This window comes from Lonchura striata, chromosome 2, assembly GCF_046129695.1.
Source record: "Lonchura striata isolate bLonStr1 chromosome 2, bLonStr1.mat, whole genome shotgun sequence".
NCBI lineage: Eukaryota > Metazoa > Chordata > Aves > Passeriformes > Estrildidae > Lonchura > Lonchura striata.
In genome coordinates this window covers 60,752,818-60,772,576 of record NC_134604.1, presented here as the reverse complement: position 1 = coordinate 60,772,576, position 19,759 = coordinate 60,752,818, and the positions used below count along the sequence as shown (strand labels likewise).

At 43.2% G+C, this 19,759-nt stretch overlaps 1 protein-coding gene across 5 annotated transcripts in view; it reads left to right on the top strand.

Moving 5' to 3' along the window:
* The first annotated feature begins 12,274 nt into the window (after positions 1 to 12,274).
* The window catches only part of TSC22D1 (TSC22 domain family member 1), a 94,634-nt gene continuing 87,149 nt past the window's right edge, over positions 12,275 to 19,759 (top strand). For 4 of the 5 annotated variants that reach the window (XR_013339477.1, XM_077781390.1, XM_077781388.1 and 1 more), the window contains exons 1-2: positions 12,275 to 12,758; positions 13,367 to 16,227. Coding sequence is in view for 4 of the 5 variants with exons in the window: in XM_077781390.1 (XP_077637516.1) it covers positions 13,400 to 16,227 (2,828 nt within the window). In the remaining variant the exon portion in view is untranslated. The remainder of the gene's footprint in view (positions 12,759 to 13,366; positions 16,228 to 19,759) is intronic. The other variant, XM_021528468.3, reaches the window with a different exon arrangement.

Here is a 19,759-nt window from a genome sequence, read left to right as displayed (position 1 = left end):
TCAATGCGCACTCCTGAAAATCCCACAGACGCATTAACATTCAGTCAATGAAATATTTCTAGAAGCTAGACTACTACAATGTTTAGGTTCTTCTGCAGTTGCAAGGCCTTGATTTTAGTTTGCCTTTACAGTGCATAAATTGCCTTTAATTTTGAGAACCCTGAAAAATACCATCTTGACAGCCTGTAATGTCATGCATCCGTGCTAGCTATACCACCCTGCCTTTAAGGCTGTCATTTTCATCTTCTGTTGATTACTGATATGAGAGAAAAAATTAATAATCACCATCCAAATAATGAAGAACCCGTGTTTTCATGAGTTCTCCTGGAAGTTCATGAGGAAACTCTTTTTCAGCACAGATTATTTGGAAATTCCTCAGAATGTGGGTGAAACAACAACGTGCAAATGTTTTCTCTTTCCATTGTGCAGGATAAATAAAACACCCCCAGATGGTAGAGTATCAACAATTCCACCTTCTGGCATTGGGGAAGCAGGATGAAGGGAGGCATAGTATACCAAGGGAAGCACAAGCAGCAGGTTTGGGCTGTAAATGTAAACTATACCTACGGAAAAGACGAGATGTAACCTGCTAATGTCTACCTCTTAAACCCTTCCCTTGAAGATGGCATGCTACAGAAAGTACAAGCTATTTTCTTGCCACTCACAACCTTTGGCTCAGCTGCTTGTAGACTCAGGAGGATTTGCTACCAAGTTTATAGCAGATCATGCTTTCAAAGTTTTTTTTTGCAACTTCAAAGGGCAGGAGGGTACTTCAGACTGGAAACTAACAGCAACAGCACACAAGTCCTAGACTGTTTCAAGTGCTGACACTGTCTGGGTAGTCCATTCTGACACACTGCAGTGTCCTTGACCCAACCTTGCATGAGCCACCTTCCATATGCTAACATATGCCCTAGCTAAGGGCAAGATCACCAACCAAGAATACATTCCTCAAGTGGCTTCTACTACTTGTGTCAAACTTCAGATTACCACATTTGATGGAGGCTCTGAAATGGCATAATGGTAGCTCATGCACATCTCTGCACACCCACAGTCATAGATTCTTTACTAAGCAATGTAGGCAAATGTGTTCAAAAAGTATGTGTCATTCTCAGTGGCCTTTTTCCACATAAAATTCAGTTCAGCTGAAGTAATTTCAGGGTCCTGAGCATATGCAGAGCTCCAAAAGGGCAGGTTCCTAGGTTACAGTTTACTTTATCTAAACCCCATTGAGACTGCTGAGTTTTGTGACAGCACACTCCACCAGACTGACCAATCTGTGTTTGGCCAAGACAATTCTAGCCTGATTTCCTTAGGCAAAGGTTTGTGATTGTGGCCTTCATGCAAGGGCAAATACATGCATAAATGTGTGTGTACATTTGCATGTCTGTGAATTCCCTTTCTCACCACTGTCCATCATCCACTGGTAATGTTGAAGCTCTCAGTTACTTCCAACCAAATCTGACAGCAGAAAGCAGAGATTTATAACATGCTTATTTTCTATGGGTCTGTATAAATAGGCAGGTAGTTAATGGATAAAATCTCTGGTAGTATATCAGTAGTTCAAAGGAAAAGGTATAACTCCTATAGTGTACATCTATATCCCTGAATTAATTTTCCAGGACCATTTTCTGCCATTAAGGGCACCAAGTTGTGAACAGCCCATGCCACATACTACTAAATGCTCTTGTCCTCTGAAATAGGGTGGCCAGCTACTTGATGGAAACGGAGCTGACCAAAGCTCACTCCCACACTGTGTTCTAGATCCATTTGGGACACTGTTACAGACACAGGTCAGCACCACGCCAAGCACCGTTTGGATAATTTGACAGTACAGAGCATTGAATTTGAGTTGCCAGAACTGTTCCCTGGGACTGTTTGATGTAGTGCAGAAATTCAAAAGGGAAGGGTTTAAGAATGTCCCATCCATAGGAAAAGCCTGGATCAAGGTCACTATCATATTAGACAAGGGAGAATCCAAGTATGAAGTACAAACCTTCAGGGAATAGGCCTCATTAAATCTGTTTCTGACAGAATGCCTTGTTTAGCTGATGGCACCTTATTTAGAATTCACTCCCACTAGCAACCCATTTCAGATATGCTACAGAAACTCTCAGCCCTAGATGCCAGATGCATGAATATTTTTTTTAGTATTTAGCTGTTCAGATTTTGTTCTCTAGGTTGTTTGTAGTAGCTGCCACCATTATTGTTTTTTTAAGACATTGTAATTATGTGCACTTTTATTGCTTAACATGTGAATCAGATGATTTATCTTATTTGCTATCAGTAGAGGCAACTGAGAATTCAGACTGTGACCTCCACAGCTAAAGCATGATGTTAAAATCTTAGAGAATGAAGTCTGCTAACCAGCAGCTGCAAAGTCTCATCTTCCACGGCACAAAGAGAGACAGAGGACAAATACCAAGTATCTGCACACTGGGTATCTGAAGAACAGCCTCCTGCAAGGATAAACAGCTGAAAATTGTAGCAATGCTGAGAAGATTTAAGACTTGCAGGAGCTGGAAACTTGAATGCCCATGAGGACTCTGAAAATTGCAAGCTGTAGGCTCTATCTCTTCGATACCAGAGAATGAAATCTCATATTCCTACTGCAATATTATTAACATCTGTTTGTATTTCACTGGCACCTAGTGACCCAAATCCGAGACTAAGCCAACCAACTGAAAAATGAATACACATGCACCATGGGTCCATAATGTGCGTACACATGAAGAGGAAGACTCCAGAGAAGGAAACTGTTTTTGCATGCATCTTTCTTTGTCATAAATGCGTTTGCTCCATGAATAACAGCAATAACAATGTTTGCCTACAGACTTTTGCCGTGCTACATAGCGGGCCTCCATCCTTCCCAATTCATCAACACTTTTCTCCTCACCAGAACACTTCTCCTCCTCAAGATCTTTTTGCCCGCGGAGAGGGCTGTGTGGTGCCTGACCAGACCTTGCTGGCTGAACCACAGTGCTGTGGCCGCTGCTGCCCTACATGGCTGTGGGGTTGCCTGCTGTTCCCTGGAGCCTGTGTTGGGACCTCATCCTTTCCTAGGCTGTAGAAGAGCAGACTCTTCAGTGCTAGCATACCTTTGGGATCTCTATTCCTGTCTGAAATGAACAAACAGGTTCAGAGTTATTAAAAAGGGGCTGACAGACAAGCAGACAGACAGCCAGGCAGAACAGTTGTGTAAGCTTTGTTTCCTTAGGAAAGCAGGCTAAAAAAAGAAACAAAATGCAGTATGCACTCATCATTGTCTGCAAAAACACTGAAATCAGCTATTTAACACTTTGCAATGAGTGTAATGGCTCAGCAGAGTTATTTATTCTGCTTGAAAAACCTGTTTCTAGGCCTCAGAGGATTAGTTGAGAAGCAGCATAACCTCTGTGTGACCCTACCCGAGAAGAAGCTGGTCTAACTGGAAGCCTGAAAGCAGTATTTTGAAAGTGGTGGCAGCTATGTGTAGCTGTTCTAGGACTGAAACGAAGGGGAAGTTTTGCAGAGAACGAAAATAGTCTAAGCATCAGAAATGAGAAAGAGTCACAGAAAGCAAGTGAAAAGTAAGATTGAAGACAAGCAAAGAAAAAAGCCCAGGATCAGCACATTAACAAATGCATTTAAGTGGCATAAGGAACATGGTATGTAACTAAAATGATAGGTTAAAGGTATGTTCGGATTGTTGTTAGAAGCTGTACAGGGAAGAAATTTGTACAACACAAATTTGGTGTTCTAAAACACATTTTAAATCAACATGAAGCATCACTGCCCCCAGACACAGTGGATGCCGGAGCAAAGACAACATCAGTAACATGAAGCCAGGACTGAACCCAAAAATCTGCTTTCATCTACCTGCCAGTGCTAGGTTTGGGAGGTGATGTTCACATGGACTGTAGAGAGATGTCCAGTTTGAGAAGAAGGAAGACAAGAAACATGGGAAGGAGCTTTCAGCTGCACAGGCCAGGCCAAACCAAGCCCAGAGCACCCTTGGCTAACAGCATCTGACAGCAGGAGGGGGTGGAATTGTCAATCAGCAGACGATGACAGCACCACCAAGTTATGTTAGGAAACATTATTAAGATTATTATTTCCTAACATATATTAACATATATGTTAGGAAACATATATTAAGATTATACATATAAAATAATACAATGTATATTTTCAAGCAGAAAACTACACATAAAAATATTTACTTTTGTATGCACATGTTTATATACATGCATAAATTTATCTATATAAATAATGTGATTTTATTCCCCAGCATAATGTTAAAAAATAAAATCACATTCCTTTCTGCTCTGGATAATCACTTGTCACTTTAATCCTGGTATCAGGTAAAAGCCTTCAATTATTGATTGTTGTCCTTTGCCAAATAAGAGTATTGTATATATTAATGGTAGGAATAATCTTACAGATTATATGAACCCTCTCTTAACAGGCATAGGATTACTCTGTACAGGCAATTCTTTAGTAATTTATTTTGGCTAAATTTGAGTGTCTCTGTAATTGATTTTCTACCCTTTTCTCATGGGCTGTCTTTCATTGTTAGTGTCCAGTGCACCTTCCAAACTGTTCTGATGTTCAGTCTAAATATTATTTTTCTGATGCCATGGGCTCACATACCTCCCACTTTACCCAAGGTCCCTATTGATAGACACATACTAGACATCTAATTACCCTGGATTCTCTTAGCAGTCAATTGAGACAGCTCCAGAGGATGCAGAGGTTGTAGGTGAATGTTCCTGCTCTGTACAAGCAATGTTACAGCAACATTTCTAATTCAGGTACCTCACTGGGGGTGAGCTGAATTTGGATTTTGAAATACAACCCCTCCCCTTTAAATAGTCACAGATGATTATCTTGTGATTTAATGCCTCAACCTGAGAACGCTCACAAACAAACACACATTATGACTGAAACTCCTGCTTTTTACAACATCACTTTTTTGCTGCATTTTTCCGGGCTATTTCCTGTTCAACAATATATTTCTAGTACCACAATGTTCTAAAATGATTACAATGCACAGGGCATATCAACAACACCATCTTCACAAATGTCACCAAACATTAAAAATGTTAGTTTGCATCCACTTTATATACAAAAATCAGATCTAATACTGTGTTTACTAAGCATGTGAACTAAGCAAACATACTTCTGGAAATACTAAGCCTGCATGTTATTTCCTGGATCTGTGTGATTGACACACTGCCTCTCATCTTCATGTCAATGAATTTAATTTGTATCCCATTAACTTCCTCCTTTATGCACCAAGTAAAAATCACCATCTCCTGCAGCCCATGTCAAGAGGGAGTCATTAGAAGTCCTCTCACCAAGGATTCCCCTTTGACCATCCTCGCTAGGTGCTGAGGAGGCACCTGTCAATTGGAGAGCAAGTGTTCTGCATGATACTGAGCTCAATTTAGCATGTGTCCTGACCAGGATTTGTTTTTTGGTTCTCACAGCTGGTTTAAAAGAGAGGACTGGGAGACACAGGGCTGGGGGTGTTTGCTGCAGGAAGCAATTCCCTCACTTACAATGTCACCATATTTTGCCTCACAGGACAGACACACTGACATACTGCCCTTTATTCAAATAGGATGGGCTCCATCAGCACAGTTTAAGGTGTGTTTTGAGACTATTTCTGCCTTTCCTCATGTGTTATCTAAGAATTCATTTAGCAATGAGATGTGGCAAGTAACCCCAGTGGGTTTTAAATTCTCATCAGTGCTTCCATGCTGAAACTACTAATAACAGTATTAAGACTGAGCAGGAATAAAGCACTTTCCAATCAATAGCAGCATGCATTTTTGTTAGTAGCCTGTTTAAAATAGGGAATTTTCTGATTTCTGATGAACAACAGTTAAAATGCCTTAATAACAGGTAAAACTAGAAACGAGGTAATGTAGCTTGATCCTAAAGCCATGAAATATTGTAGGGCTAGCTTTTAAGCTAAGACACAAAGCTCCATTAGACATAATGTCAGCATCTTTCAAAAAAATATAAGCATGAGGAGTAACTTTCTTCTTGATAAGGACTCAACAGGGTTACCAACTAAAGGTAAACAAAATCCCAAGTCTCCATAAGGCCACACCTTAGCACATACCTCATCTTTTTGTCTTCTAAGCCTACAAATATTTACACATTTAATGTTAAGTTTTTAGGGGTTTGGTGACCAAACGTTAATCAAAGGGACTATTCACATGACTGAAGTTAAGCCTCTGACTTTGTGTTTGTGCCTGTCGGGACTTGGCACATCTTTTGTTTTACTGAAAGTGATAAAGAAAAATTTTTTTCTTGTGCTTGAGTTGGAAATCCTAAACCTGTTCCCCACTGAATTTTGTCACAAGGGCATTTTTAATATGACTTTCAAGGTTTGTCAGTGTATGTGTGCAGAAGCAAAAGTAACACATACAGTATTTAAAATGCAGAGATAATCAGAGGCAAGACGCCTGAAAAATAATAATGTAGGGAAACAAACCAAAGACCTCACAGATGTAGAAGAATTAAAATTACTGTTGTTGTGAATGAGTTTGTAAGTCCTTTAGCAGAAAAATAGTGCAGTATATATAACTATTGGAGTTATCAGGAAACATACCAATTGACTATTGATAAAAATTGTGTTTACTTCTGCTGTGCTCATGACCAGTCTGTGGTTACTTTCAGTAAACAGTTCAAGTTACACTACAACTAATGCATATAAAAAACAAAAGCTGAAGCTTGCTCAAGTACTGTCCCATAGAAAATTCTGGATTTCTGCAAACAAACACTTGCTTCCACAGAATATGTTTTAAATGGCTAGAAATGATGTTGACACAGCCAAAAGGGAGATGAAAACTAGATACACAAGCTTCAGACAATTGAGTTCAAGAATTTCTCTGTATTCTCCACAATCAGGAGATCCTATCTGTCTCCAGTTACTGTGTGATAATATGAGAAAAATTGTGTGGCTGTACTAAACACTAACTATACATTCTACTTTTCCAAAGAATTCAGCACTGAAGAAACCCATCTCTTCATGGGGAAAAACAAAATTTAATTCTAGGATGAGATTTTAAAGATTTGTGCCTTATCACAACAGACACATTCTCTCCTAACCATTCAAGAAAACCACACATAAATCACAGAACTTTTAGACATCACAAAATTCCCAGTGTAGTGAGGGAACACAAAGTACATTCCCAAACAAAGCATTTTCCTAAGTGCTTTCCCCTATCAGAATTAGGATCAGTCAGAAGAAAACAATTCCACACAATCTTTGCAACTGAGAACTACAAACCAAGAGCTCGGATTTTCAGCATTTTTAAACAGTCCTATGCAAAGGTTTATGATTAATTCATAAATACTAAAACTAATCTAAAAAATATGGTTGACTCCTACTTTGGTCATTGATTTACAAAAAAAAAAAAAAAGAGGGGGAAGGCTCTATTTAACTGTATGACCATTTTCCATTGATTTGATCATCTATTTCATTTAATCTTCAGCTTAATTATATATAACATTTGGCTGACTAATCAAAGATCAAACAGTTAGCAATCTAAGACCTGTACTCTACAAACAATTAAAGAAATTATCTCACTCTATAGTAGTACTGCATTCATTACAGTTGCATGTTGAGGTATCTGGGAAATACTTTCTATAACCTGGCGCTTGTATAAGATGCAAATTCATCAGTTGACTACAAATTCAAGAGAAAATGGAGGAATAAAGGAGAGCAAGATGAATATAGTGATAAAATGGTGGTGATCTTTTGGCTGTTAATTCATTAGTCATGGGCTGGTGGAGGATTTACTTTTAACCCTTGCTCCCACAATACAGTCTATATAGTCCTGTATGTAGTCTACACACCTACAAAGTTTAAAGCAATGATAAAGCTTCTAAACATCTTTCATTAATTCTGAATTTGAATACAATCCCCATTAAAAAAAGGCTGCCTACTTGGCCACATTTCTCAAGCTCAGGTATAATGAATATTTTAAAACAACTTTTCCAGATGATCTAGAAAGATATGATTTTGTGTATATTGGCATTGGAATACACCTTACTAGTCTAAAGAGAACTGATTTTTTTTTCAAGACTGCTAGATTGCAGTCTTGAATTGTTGATTTCTGCAAGCATTTATTTAATAAAAACTTGTGAGAAAGCTTCCCTTTCCCAAAAGTTCAACATTATTTAATAAGAATTAAAATAAGGGATGAAAAATGTCTCAGTAGGCGTTTTGGAATCAGTAAACTCAATCAACCAACTAACCAGCCAACTAAAAACAAAACAAGAAAGGAAGATCAAGACTTGACTTGAACTTTCTAAGAAAATGCAGAAGCAGAATTACCACTTTTTCAGGGCTGAAAGGTAAGAATTTTCTTATGACTACTTCTCTTAGAAGGAAGAAAAAAATGCATACATCTTTGCAAATCAACTTAGAAACTACAGTCAGCGATATTAATGAACAGAGAGAAGCTTTCTGTCTAAACCAACAATGGCAACTTCATGGGAAAAAATTATTTTTATTAATTTTTAAAAAAATTATTTATTAAACAGTCACACAGGACTTAAAGCACACATCAGACTGATTTTTCATGATTTTGACTGTCTTGAGTAAAAACCCCATAGTATTCCTGCTTGTTGGCTTTATAATTACTTAGTACAAAGACATAAACTACTGCATATGCTAGGATGAATGCACACAACTATGTTGAGTAGTGAAGGAGCCAAAGAAAGAAAATATTAAAATACTGCTTATTTTGATATCCTTGGAGAATCTGTGGTGGCAGCAAGGTGTTGTTTCCTGTCTGAAGAAATATTACATATACAGGAGACAGATCTCTAAATATTTACACTGTGAAGATCTTGTTCTCTTGCACTAGCCCGAACAATAAGATTTTAAAGTTGAAATAAGCATTATTCCAGACACTCACTCTCCCTGCCTGGCAGCAAGGACTGCATCAAGCTCATCTGTGCTTGTTCATTTGGGAAGTATGTATGTAAGAGATGCAATCCAAAGGGATTCCTCTATCCTGGCAACCCTCCAGCACTCTTCAGTCTGCAGCTGAGGTAATGATGGGACTGCAGGATTGTCTGCCTTGTAGTCATGAGCAGTGATCATGGTCAACAAGCTGCTCAATCCATCCAGTGATGACACAAGTAACTCTGGTTCCAGCTGACTGATCAATACAGCTAATTAAAAAATAGCAGGTAGAGCTGTTTGGAATAACTGCTGGGTATAATTTCACTTTCTACACATGGTCAGTTGTGTGGTGGCTGAATTTTTAAATATCTGGTGTTCTGTAAATTAGGTATAGGATGGAATTTCTTTTCCCACCTTGAACAACTAAAGAATACAATCCATAACAATTATAAATTCCAGTGGTTTAATTATAATTTCTTATATTTTAATAGATATGAAATTAAAATTGTTTATCTGAGAATCCCATTTTTATGCTTAGACTAATGCTTACCAAAAAATGAAAGAAAGAGAAGTAAGTTTGTACCTGAAGAAAATAGGTAAGGAAAGAAAATGGGTGTAACATGAAAATGTTCATATTTCAAGCAGCATTAAAAAATTAATTTCAATCTTGCCACTTCTGATGTGCTTTGTTTAGTCTAGACCAGTATTTGGATTGCTAACAGATCAGTGACCACATTATGCAGATAAGTTAACACTGTTATCTAAATTTCATTTTTTCTTCAGTTTCTAAGAAGAGAACAATATGGACCCAATTAATAAAAACCCCATATAACACACTGTACTATGAAGCAGCCCAACTACTCAAAATGAATATAAGTTAATTGGCATAGGCAAAGCAAATATTTAATTACTACCAGTACTACCGTTTCAATTCTTTTTCAGCCTTGCTGATATTGACTAGGTGCATACAAACTTTACAGCTCAATCCTTTTTAGGTTGCTTTTGCACAAATTTTTAAGTTTAGAAACCAACTCATCTGTATTCATAGCCTCTGTGCTTTAAAAGTAGTTGGATTTTGTTCAAACATTCAAAAATAATCTTCGAGTTACAACTCATCACAGAAACCTCTATTCCTCAAAGGAAATTGTTCTGGGAAAGTTATAAGCAGACAGAACAGGGATTTTTAATGGCTGTTGACTTGCAGTGTCGAGCCCTCATCTCAAAAATGTTTACAAGTGTGAGTATCTCATTAAAGACAATCTAAGATTTCAGTGTGGCACCAAGGATCAAGATGTAGACAGATTGTGGGCACGTTTGTGAAGCTGTCCTGAAATCTGCAAAGGTTACATGCAGCCAGCTCACTCTCAGGTAGTAGTCTTTCAGTATAGGCTGCCATCTGATTATCAGTTTTTTAAAAATAATATTGGCTTGCCCTCAGGAAAAGATGAATCCTATTTAACTATGTGTCAATTGTTCTTTAGTTTCTGTATAAAGGCAGTACAGCCATGGAAGGAGAAAGGGTTGCAAGTCTACCTTTCAGGTACCTGGAGACCTGAGCTGAATGCCTGCATTCCAGATAAAATGAATTAAACTGCAAAAGGCAGGGTTTTCTCAAAAGCCACCCCTATCCCCACACCAAATGAAAGCTAGATAAGCAAGGTTAGCAGGGAGAGGCAAGATGGAAGTGTGAAATTCAAGAACAGGCAGCAAGAGCTCTCGCTGTGTGTGACCTTGAATCCTTGCCCTTTTCACAAAATGGAGCAAGAAAAGCAGCTTTTTAGTTCCTTGGTGATTAAATGCCACATACTAAACATGGGAGACTCAAATCTCCTCTCTGCCTGAAGAAACTAACATTTATATCTCCCATAAGAACTCTCTAATGACTCAGCTATATGATATAATACCTTGGACTCTCACAACTTTTTTCCCCATTAAAGCTCTACTACTCTTCCTTATGTGTTTAAATATTCACAGCAGCAAGAGCCAAGCCCTGTTTGTTCTCCATGCTCTCTTGATCGTCCTGATCAGTGGGCTCCACAGTCAGGTTACAACATTAGCCTGAGCCCTTCAAACACTTCACCAATTCCAGGCAAGCCACAGCAATTTCAAAGCAGTGATTTGAGACACCTCCTGCCTGCTCATGGATTTCTCTGTTTGGAGACAACGTCATGCTGCCAGGAGTTGGGAATACGAGCATGGTGCACACCTTACGTAGCACCAGGCTGCCGGAGAAACAGGGCAGAGGGTGTGAACTTGTCCCGTCTCTGTAGGAATGCAGGACATCCCACCTATCGATCTCTGGAAGTCCGGCTGGAAAGGGTTCTGCTTGCAGGAGAGGTGGAGCGGTGCAAATGGTGGGGATCTATCGGGCTGGATCCACTGATCACGGTGGGGCCACGGGATGCCTGCCAGGCAGCTCTGTGCAAGGCAACAGGCACAAGGACGCGAAGGAAAAATCTCTGGGCAGGTATGTGTGCATCGAGCGTCTCTGGAGACCAGGCGGTGCTCACCGAAGGAGAGAAGCCAGCTCCGTTTGGGATGGGATGGGAGCAGCCTCACCGTGGTGGGCGTGGTGAGCTTTGCCGCCTGGCTTTGACGATGCTGGCACTTGAACAGTGAAGGAAGGTCTGTTAATTTCACCTCGATCCCGTTTAATAAGTTTTGTACTTTTTTTTTTTTTTTTTTTTTAATCAGTGCTTCTGTATGGTTCGTCTGGAGCTTTCATGAGAAGCTCCTCCACACACAGACACACGCCCATGGACACAGCGCAGGTGGATGCGGAGGAACGATCCCACCTGACCTCCGGGCATCCCTGCCCGGCAGTACGGAGGGCGCCTGCGGCCCCCGCCGCGGCTGGGATGGAGCGGGCAGCGGGGCGAGCCGCCCGCCCCGGGCACAAAGGGAAAGCGGCCCCGAGCGAGGGGGATGCGCGCACACTCCGCTCTCCTCCCCACGCGCGGGGGAAGGAGCGGGCAGGAATATTCTGGACCGAGGGAGGGGAGGAAGGAGAGAAGGCGATGAATAACTTGAATAAATCTGCAGCGGAGCTGAGGAGGGGGGAGGGAAACGGCGGCAGGTCATGTGAGGCACAGTCATGCTGCGGGCAGAGAGGGGGCACCTGGCGGGTACACGACGCGGCCGGGGAGGGGGACGGGCCGCCGCCCGCCATGGCCGCGGCCTCGCCCCCTCCTCGGCCGGGACACCCCCGCCCGCCGCGGGCTCGGCCATTTCCGCCACGCGAGCCGAGCCCTATTTCCGCCGGCCCCGGCCAGACGGGCTTTATGTCTGCCGGCGGGGCGCGCGTGCGCGGCGGCCGCCGCCATCTTACGTTGTCTCTCGCCCGCCCTCCCCTTTGGCGAGCTCTCCCCTCCTCCCCCCCGCGGCGCCTCCTCCGGCGCTCTGTGAGGAGACGGGGCCGGCACGGGGAGGGAGAGACCCGCGGCGGCGGGGAAGCCGGGAGTAAACCCTGAGGGAAGAAAGGACGGGGCGGACGCACACGCGGGAGGAGGAGGACGGATTCCAGGCGCGGTTCTGCGGAGGACGAGCGGGTGCCGCCTGTTATAAAGGGGGAGGAGGCGGCGGAGGGGGAAGGAAGAGCGTGCACAGCGGAGCCTCCTCCAGAGACAGCCAGACACAGGGAGGAGAGAGAGGCTGCCTGGCTGGCTCCCCCTTCCTCCCTCCCTCTCTCCTTTTCATGGACTCTTTTGTCGGGTTGCTGCTGCTGCTTTTCTTCCGTCCTTATTCCGTCTCTCTGATATCCAAAATGATTCAGCTCCATGGCTGCCACTGACGGGGATGTCCCTGCCCGGCTCAGCCTGCCGCTGCCGCCCTGCTGTGCGCCAGTCCTGTACGTATCCGCGCCTTCCTCCTCCTCCCGCTCCTAAGAGCGGTGATGGCGAGGGGCGCCGGCCGCCTCGCCGGGCTGCCCTGCGGGCCCGCCGGCACCCCTCGCCCCGCCGAGGCAGGGAGGGAGGGAGCGAGGGAGGGCGGTGCTGCCGGCGAGCCGCGGCGCCCGGCGGAGCCTCCGCGGGGAGGAGGAAGGGGCTCGCCCCCGGGCCGGCCGGCTGGCTGCCCTCCCGGGTGAGGCGCAGTCGGAGGGCTGGGGACGGGGGGGCGGCCGAGCAGGGAGGCGGTGGTAGGGTGGCGGGAGGGAGGGTGGTAGGGAGGAAGAAAGTGAATGGCGGAGGATTGAAAGTGTCACATTCAGAGGCGGCGGAGGACCGGTGCTCGCCCCCTCCCTGTCTCGGAGGGGAGGGGGAGGGGAGAGGGGTGGTGGTGAGCGGCGGTGCCGAGCCGCCTCAGCCCGTGCGCTGCGGGAGCCGGGAGGGCTGTGCGTGGTGGTGTCTGCCCTGCCCTGAGCACGCAGCTAACCGTGTGTGTGTGTATGTGTGTCTGTCTGTCTCTTTCCATACCGGGGGATTGCACTCTTAAAATACACTCGATACAATGCACCAGCCTGACTCAGCCGCAGACATTAGTGCTAGGAAGATGGCGCACCCGGCGATGTTTCCTAGAAGGGGCAGCAGCAGTAGCAGCGGCAGCGGCTGCGTTACTGCTCCCACTGCACCAGGTACCGGCGTTGGGAGCGCTGCCCTCTCTGCCGAGGATTATCAGCCGCCTTTGCTGGTCCAGCCGCCGCCTCCATCTCCTGCAGCAGCTTCAACAGTGGGTCCACAGCCGACACCCCCTCATCCACAAAGCCTGAACCTCCTCTCGCAGTCTCAGCTCCAGCCACAGCCCCTTGCACAGACTGGAGCTCAAATGAAAAAGAAAAGTGGCTTTCAAATTACCAGTGTGACCCCTGCTCAAATATCAGCTAGTATGAGCTCTAATAACAGCATAGCCGAGGATACAGAAAGTTACGATGACCTGGATGAGTCTCACACTGAAGACCTCTCATCTTCTGAAATCTTGGATGTGTCTTTATCCAGAGCCACTGACATGGGAGAACCTGAGAGGAGCTCTTCCGAAGAGACTCTAAATAACTTCCAAGAGGCAGAGACTCCTGGGGCTGTTTCTCCAAACCAGCCTCATCTTCCTCAGCAGCATGCTCCTCAGCCTCATCACCCACAGCAGAGTGTTGTGATCAATGGAAGTGTTCATCCCCATCATGTTCATCATCACCACCATCTTCACCACCACCATCACGGACACCATCATCCATCACATCCTGGGGTGGGTAGTGCCCCAATTTCTGGAGGACCGCCACCCAGTCCATCGTTTAGAAAACTATCAACAACTGGAAGCTCTGACAATGTTATATCAACTGCACCAGTTTCTGCTGCATCATCCACTGGTTCCCCAGCATCTGCTGTGTCTAATATCCGCACTACAAGTAGTCCTGGCAATTTAGGTATAAGTCCTGCTCCTGGAACTAGTACCTTAAGTAATATTGGTGGTGGTAGTTCTAATGTGGCAAGCAATGTGCTTGGTACTATAAATTTAAGCAACATCATGAGTACTGGTAATGTAAATGCTTTGTCTGGAACTAGCAGCAATGCTAATGTGAATATCTTGAGTGGTGTTGGCAATGGTACGAGTGCTTCCTCTAGTGTCATTAACAATGCTACTAATCCAACTGCAGGAGTGGCAGTGGGATCAAGCCAGCAGCAGCCTGCATCTGGCACGTCGAGGTTTAGGGTTGTAAAATTAGATTCTAGTTCTGAACCTTTCAAAAAAGGTAGATGGACATGCACTGAATTCTATGATAAAGAAAACACTGTTGCAGTTTCGGAGGGAGTAGCAGTAAACAAAGCAGTAGAGACGATAAAACAAAACCCGCTTGAAGTGACTTCTGAAAGGGAGAGCACCAGTGGGAGTTCTGTTAGCAGCAATGTAAGCACACTGAGTCACTATACAGAAAGTGTGGGAAGTGGAGAAATGGGAGCACCTACTGTGGTACAGCAGCAAGCATTTCAAGGTGTGGGTCCGCAGCAGATGGATTTTAGCAGTGCTGCTCCTCCAGCAATTCCAGCATCTAGTATACCACAGAGTGTTTCTCAATCACAGCTTGCACAAGTCCAGCTGCATTCTCAAGAAGTAAACTATCCACAGCAGAAGCCAGGGGTCCAGACTCCTGCACAGGCCAGTCTAACCACTGTTCCTGGGGTTCAGCCAGCCCCAGTTAATATACTAGGTGTATCCCCATCTCTGGGCCACCAGCAACCTGCCCTTCAGAGTATGGCTCAACAGCAGCTGCCATATTCGCAGCCGGCGCAGCCTGTGCAGACTTTGCCAGTGGTGCAGCAGCAGTTGCAGTACGGACAGCAGCAGCAGCAGCAACAGCAGCCAGTTCCTGCGCAGATGGCCGCGGGTCACGTTAAGCCGGTGAACCAAAACTCTGTCACGGGGGCTATGCCAGACTACATTCAACATCAGCAGATCCTTCAGACTCCAGCCCCTGCCATGCAGCCAAGTTCTGCAGGAGTAGGAGCTGGGCAACCGGTTCCTGTTGCCCAGGCACAAGGCATGCAGCCTTCAGTTCAAGCACATCCAGCTGCTGCCCCAGCTCAGCCTGTTGCACATGCTCCAGCAGCAATACCAGGTGTAGCTGCCAGTGGTCAAATGCTAAATGTTGGGCAGCAAGGAAGTGTAGCTGCTGTGGTGCAACCACCATCTGCTACAAACCAAATTCCACCTCCAGTTATGCCATCAACGGCTGCTCCTCCATCTTCCCAAGTAGTGCAGCCTGTGCAGACAGGAATAATGCAGCAAGGATTGCAGGCTAGCACTACAGGCCTTCCTCAACAAATGGTCATTGCTCAGCAAAACACCTTGTTGCCTGTACAGCCACAGGCACAAGGAGTGGAATCTGTAGTCCAAGGGATGACTGGCCAGCAGCTGCCCGCAGTGAGCCCTATACCCTCTGGTAGTGCTGTTCCTGCACCAAGTCAAGCTGGTTCAGCTGTGCCTCCTGGCATACCTTCTGCTTCTGTAGGTTTGGGACAGCCGCAGAGTATAGCACAGGCTTCGGCTGTGCAGAATGGTAATTTGGCTCAAAGTGTTAGTCAGCCTCCCTTGATATCAACAAGTATAGGTATGCCAGTGGCACAGAGTGTGCCGCAGCAGATGCCATTAAGCTCTACCCAGTTCCCTGCACAATCACTAGCTCAGTCCATTGTAAGCCAAATCGAAGACGGCAGACGCCCTACAGAGCCTTCCTTGGCGGGTTTACCTCAAGCTGCCAACGTTGAGAGTGGTGGTGGAGCATCGGCCGCTTCAGATGGCGGTAGCAGCAACATGCCATCCTCGGCGTCCCTCTTCCCGCTGAAGGTGCTGCCGTTGACAACACCTCTTGTAGATGGTGAGGATGAGAGGTAAGACTGCCTGTAACTTTATTAAAAGATGGACTCTCTGATAGTTTGATTTGCACTAACTTGCAGTTCTTGTTACAGCCATTCTCTGAAATGAAGCAGTGTGATGTTTCTGTCTAATTAAAATACTATTTCTCAGGTCTCAGTGCATGCAGATATTGTATTAAAGAACTTGTTTTCCACTTGAGGGGGTGGGTTGTATTGATTATGCTTTGAAACTACTGTGTGGGTAAATTGTGCTTAGCAGTCTGTTCAGTGTGTATATTCCCACAGTGTTGAGGAAGACGAGAATACTGTAGAGTATACTAGTGGTGATTGCAGTTTAGGTTATTTATTATATGAAAATAATTAATATTTATTCTTAGGTATTTTTTTTCACAAGCCTAGACTTCATCCTGGCTTAGCTTCTCTTTTTAAAGTATTGACTTTACTAAGGTTGAACCAGTTGTGATTCTTTGGTATATTCAAAACCTCTTTGATGGCCAAAAGATGCTTTAGGCAAATGAGTATGGTGGGATAAGGGATGTTCAGCAACATTGTTGTGGCTCTTTGAATTGAACTAGGGGTATTTTTTGTCTTGATGGTGTCGCTTCAAAGTGTTCATGTGTGGCGAGATCTGCTTAGGCCTGCCAAAGCGTGGTGAACCTTTGCATGTGATGTACCAATTCTGTGCAGTTGGAGTAAGAAAACTTCTATTTTTTCCCCCATTTTCACTAGTTCAAACTACATGTATTCTCTCACCTTCACCTTTTCAAGTAAATGACCACTGCTTAGTCTTAACAGTACCTGCATGTTAATATTCTCATTTCTTTGACAGTGTGTGCAGAGAAGTTGAGACCATTGTGTGTGCAGGCTGAGTTGATTGTAACATCAATTTTAAAGTCTGGAAAGTCCTCAATGGGTTGAGGACCTCTTCTGATAAGGGTTTGTGAATGCCCCGTAAAACTGGTGCTTCTTCCAAAGAACTTCCTAAGAAACTACATTAATGGAGAAATAACTTTTAAGATAAATAACCCTCCTTGGGAATGTGGAGCAGGATAGAAAAGACTAGAAAAACTGAGACTAGGGTGAGGAGACAAAATAAGGTACTGAACACAAGGTGGGAAAATGCTGTAGCAATGGGAGGTGAAGCACTTTTTAAATACCTTCTTGGTGCCATAATTTAAATCAGGAGTAATACCAGTGGCTAGACTTTATTATTTTTTTTTTTTAATAAATTAGGTTGCTGGGAGAGGCTGGATTCTTTTCTTAATAATGAAAATCCTAACTCTATCAGCAGTCTCTGGTTATGTTGATCATAAGGTGTTGACTGCCACTGTGGCTTTCATCACATCTTTCTAAGATGCCAGAGAACTGTAATGAGTAGCAGCTTGTCTTCCAGGAGTGCTAGAAGACAAGTTCCAACACTGTTGCATTCTGATTATGTTTTTTTAGTCAATAAGTACATGGAGGTTATAGAAGACAGATTGAGGTGTTAAAGCCAACAGTGTCACCATTATGCTGTTAGCAGTTTTTCAGAAATATTTTTTGGTTTTCTTTCATTTGAATTTTGTAAACCAAGACATTAATGCTTCTCTTTTTGAGTCCCACTGGTGTTTGGTGTTGTTGTTTTCTTTTCTTGTTGTGTGGTTGTTGTTTTTGGGTTTTGTTTTCTTTTATCAACCAAAAAATCCCCCTAAGCTTTCAGGGGATCATAGCCAAGTAGAAAAATCATAAGCTTAATGATAGGGTTTTGGAAAATGACATCTAGAATATGTCTATACCCTGATTTTAAGAGCATATGTTAACAGTTCAACATGATTGGTAGTTTTTCCAGAATGTTTAAATCCCTCAGGGTAACAATAGCCAGAAATACCTTCTTCCTCTGTTGTTTGGCTAGCCAAAGATCATATCCTTTCTTCTGCCATGCACGTTGCGTCTTTGTTCAATCTGTCATCTCCAGGTAGGCTACACTTTTGTTTAGCTGCAGTTGGAAAACCATTTATATTCTTTACACAAAGCAGGATATGACTCTATTAAATGGACACCAAAAATAATCTGGGTTTTTTTGCGTGGTAGTAGCAGCCAGGTCACTTTTGTGTACAATCAGACCATTTAGAGCAGCTTGTCTCTCTGTATATCCGTATGTGACGTTAAAAACCTAGTGAGATTGCTTCTGTTTCTGCTTCCTGGGGATCTCAGGACAGGGTACTTCTGTTGTCATCTTCACTGGAATTTTGGGCTGGAGCTGAGAGTTTGTTACTCACTTGAGGCAGTGCAAGATAGGTTGTTACTCTCTTGGCTTTGCACTTTTCTGGCCATGGGATTTCTCTAGTTTGTGTTTTTTGCTGGTTTTGTTAGATTATCCCCTCTTTTACAGGAGGCAAAGGGGTTGTGTATTGTAGAAGGACATAACCATTTCAGAAGCAGGTGTATTGTAAATATGAAATACTTATTTCTCTTGGTCTTATCTTCAAATATATATCACTGAAGATTTCTGTCAATGCATCCCAAGTGATTCTAAACCTGGCAAAGGAAAAGGTAGGAGAAAAGAAGTGAGTGGTGACATAATTGGGCCAGTGAAGAAGCTGTAAAATTCCATTTAACGTGCCTTTGAAAAAACATCTGACCCATGTAATACCTTGTATAGATTAACTCCCAGCTTTCCTTAAAGCTGTATATAACTGCGTTTAAAGCTGTGCCAGTATCTTTAAGTCTGTTCAGTTTTTAGAACGCCATTTGCAGCTCTTTCTATGCCTGTTATCAGGTTATGGCCTTTTAAATATAGACAGTGTGTGGAGTGTATCAGCTTTGAGAACCGTAACCTTTATTTCCCCAGTATGAATGACTTTTATTTCAAGTCATAGTGAAGATTAGATATTAAAAATGAGCTGCTTGGCAGAATGCCATATGGAAAATTAATTTGCAGATGATAATAAATAGAGGATGCAAATAATACTCCCTGTACTTTCTATAGTAAAAAAAAATCAAACTGCCAAACAAAAAACCCCAAACCCCAACAAAATCACCAAACACCCATAGTTCTTCTGACTAGCCTTTCTTAAGCCTGTTGGGTATGCCATAGTTGTTTGTGTGTTGGTAGATTGATCATCTCTTAATTTTTTGGTCTCCAAAAATGCAGGCTAGTTTTTTTGGTTGTTAAATAGTTTTTTTTTTCCATCTCCTTAGCTTGAGCTGTGATATGGACTCAGTGCATAGTTCATAATTAGTTTCTTGGATTTGGAGTGGTTACCTTGATTTATTCACTATAATTACTAAATCTTGCTAATTTAAGGCGTGGTCTTTTGAGTTTAGTATTTCATCTTTAGAACTGTAGAGCAGGATTGCTTTTATTTTCATGTGTTTGATATTTAGGCATAGGAGAATGCATGTTTATATCACAGTGAATCTTTTTGTGTATTTATACTTAGTGTTGCAAAATCAGTTTTACATCCTTGTAGACAATGTTTTGCTGTACATGTTTGCAGTAAGATTTTGTATGAACTTAAATTATTTTTAAGTTATCTAGAAAGTGAAGACTTCAAAAGTTAATGTA